A 2,890-nucleotide genomic window follows, 5' to 3' on the forward strand; every position below is an offset into this window, starting at 1 on the left:
TAATGTTGTTCAATTAGTTTAATATGTACATTAAAATAAACTATTTACATTATATAAAAATGTATTTACATGGCATTAATACATTTCCTCAGAAAACCAAACAGAACAGTTTTAAGTCACAAGACGTTTAGCCCTTTGTCATGTTGAGATGGACAACTATTTCCATAGTTTTAAAGACCCTGACATAATGTTATTCAACAGATAAATGCACACACAGAACATTCAATTCTAGCCTCTGAAGACTGAAAGGCAGTTTTAGATCAAAACATTGTCTTAAAGCTTATTTCATGTTCTGTTTACAGTTATAACACTTACATAAACGTTGTTTTTTTTGCCATTAGAAAATATGGCACTCGTAGGATGCATATAATAAAAGGCACTATCGTGGCTATCAAAACACATCATGTTAAACAATGTAATTGTCAGATTCCAGTTGCTTCAGAGGTGTATAGGGCCAGCCTCATATGTTGACTTGAATTCACAAATGCAAACACCGTGTAATGCATGTTTAAAGCCTTTTTATAGAAATATTATTCGATAAAAAATAACAAAGTAGTACCAGCTACATATTTCAAAAATAGTATTTGTATATAGAATTCGTTAATTGGTCAAGTCGGACCACGTTTTATGTTCTCATGCTGTTTTCCTATTCCCCCCCCCCCCAAAAAATTTAAATAAACTAAAATACGAAATACATATTTTGGAGACATCTTAATTGATGTTGTTCTTGGATAATTTGGCATAGTCCTCAATCGTATGTGATTTCTCACATGTGTCGCTTCATGTGCAGCGCGAGGTGGTCGGACCTGGAGAAGGCGCGCTCACACAGGTGGCACTGGAACGGCCTGTGGCCAGTGTGCTTACGGAAATGGCGTGTCAGCTCGTCGGAGCGGGCGAACTTCCAGCCACAACCCTCCCAACTGCAATGGTATGGTTTTTCACCTGTTGAATTACAAAATGGAAAATACCATAAGTATACTGACATAAAACGCAGTTCTTTGCAACACATAGAGCCAAGTAGTTCAAGTTTGCAATAAGCATAAAGAGAAAATGAGGAATATTCCTTACCGGTGTGCGTTCTGTGGTGCGCTTTCAAGTGCGAGCTCTTGGTGTAGGTTTTCCCGCATCCAGCGAAAGTGCAAGTGTGAGACGCAGTGCGCTTCCTTGGCCAGGAGCGCCGACCCCTCTTTGGCTTTGAGTCCATCATCTCCAGCGGGGAGGACGGTGGAGTGAGTAGCACTCTCTGGTTGGTGGGCTGCATACCCATTCCGTCTTCATACATCCCGAACTGGTGTGCGCTCTGGTACGGGAGCTGCATCTGTTGGGGCGGGTGAGAGTGAGGGTATCCCGCTGCGGAGCGGTAGCTCTGGGGGAAAGTCATGGAGTGGCACATCTGGGGCTGACACTCGGAGCTCATCAGGTCGTCTGGGCTGAGAGGCGGTGTCATGTTCCCCGCAGCCTGTGGAGAGTTGGCCAGTCTCGGTTGCTCGAAGGACATCATGCACGAAACGTTCCCCTCCTGCTTGATCTTTGGGCAGTTCTGTGGCACCATGCCCATAAGCGGTCCGTAACTGTCCATGGATGGCTCGACCTTGATGTTGTCTACAAAGTCCTGATTTGGGAAGGCAGAGGAACTGACTAGAAATCTCCCATGGATGCTGTTGCCGGAAAGCTGGTGGCAGAAGCTGCTGTCAAGCTCAGTGCGCAGGAGCTCAGCCATCAGGCTGTTGTAAGGTGGAGGTGGGCTGCTCATCTCGGGCAGCGGGTAGCTAGACTGCATCCCGGAGTGATACATGTTGTTCTGCTCTCCTAGCCTGTACTCTACTCCCGTCCCGGAGGATGGAGTGTTGTCTGTGCCCGTGGTGTTAGAGAGAATAAACTCCAGATCCAGGAATTTATCGAGCTCTTCTTCGTCTTTTCTGCCCATGCAGTTGTCCATGCTCTCCACCACAGCACAGCTGGAATGCACAGACCTGTCCATCTCTCCCTTCCACCTCTGAAATAATAAAGGATACCATTAGTGAAATTATAATATAAAAAAATACAACTCTATATATATTTCGGCTAACTGTTTAATTGCCAAACTTTACCAACAAATATGGGTTGATTCTACATCTGGACTGAAATGCTATTTCTTTATTATTACATAAATTGACCAACAACATGTAAAACAACCAACAAACATCTCTAAATACATAATCCAATATACTTACATTTTCCCAGCATTTTTCCTTTTGGTTCGCAAATGTAGCGATGGATGGTAAAATGGTCCCGGGTAAGGCCATTTCTATACGTCGTAATTTTCTTGAATAAAAAACGTTATTTCTGTCTAAAAATATTAGCAAACACGATGTAGACTGGAGTCCACACGAGAAACTATTTGTAGCAGTATAAACCACTACTTCTCACTTCAAGTACTGTTTCAGAGTCATGTGAAAGTTTGATTGGTAGGAGTTCCTATACCTTATAAATATTGCAGCTGAAAAGCTGGACCAATTGTACGAAGCGGCGGAAACACGCACTACACGTCCCTAAATTTAGCCCTATATAAAGCCAGTGAGCCCAGTGAGCGCTTGTAGTCTCTTTGCTTTCCCTCTTGCGCTCGTGCGAGCTTTAAAGACACCTCTATACAAGCCCCTCCTGCACAGAAACGAGTTTAACAAGTATAACCGTAATGCTGCGCTTGGCAAAGTCCGCCCCCTTGAAAAAAGAATAGTAAGCAATTAACACATTACGAATAGGGTAATGATACCGAAAGATGCACGCACCGTACGAGAGTCAAAGTTACGCATTTTGGATATAATATTACGCAAATATTACGCATTGTATTTCAATATAGGCTAATATTACTACATCCCAATGCATTACATACCTTCTCCTTCAACCCAAT

At 43.0% G+C, this 2,890-nt stretch overlaps 1 protein-coding gene across 1 annotated transcript; it reads right to left on the bottom strand.

The window, feature by feature from the left end:
- klf2a (Kruppel like factor 2a) lies at nucleotides 1-2,617 on the bottom strand. Its single transcript, XM_014216213.2, has 3 exons — nucleotides 2,214-2,617; nucleotides 1,069-1,996; nucleotides 1-942 (listed from the first exon to the last, which is right to left on the bottom strand). Exons 1-3 carry the CDS (start codon nucleotides 2,283-2,285, stop codon nucleotides 767-769), a joined length of 1,176 nt encoding a protein of 391 aa, XP_014071688.1. The 5' UTR covers nucleotides 2,286-2,617; the 3' UTR covers nucleotides 1-766.
- Nucleotides 2,618-2,890: the final 273 nt, after the last annotated feature.

This window comes from Salmo salar, chromosome ssa10, assembly GCF_905237065.1.
Source record: "Salmo salar chromosome ssa10, Ssal_v3.1, whole genome shotgun sequence".
In the NCBI taxonomy this organism is placed as follows: domain Eukaryota; kingdom Metazoa; phylum Chordata; class Actinopteri; order Salmoniformes; family Salmonidae; genus Salmo; species Salmo salar.

Coding starts and splice junctions, on each gene's coding strand:
- klf2a (XM_014216213.2), bottom strand. CDS start 2,285: ATGGCCTTACCCGGGACCATTTTACCATCCATCGCTACATTTGCGAAC. Junction 1,997..2,213: donor AGGAAAAATGCTGGGAAAAT/GTAAGTATATTG, acceptor TTATTATTTCAG/AGGTGGAAGGGAGAGATGGA. Junction 943..1,068: donor GCACCACAGAACGCACACCG/GTAAGGAATATT, acceptor GTAATTCAACAG/GTGAAAAACCATACCATTGC.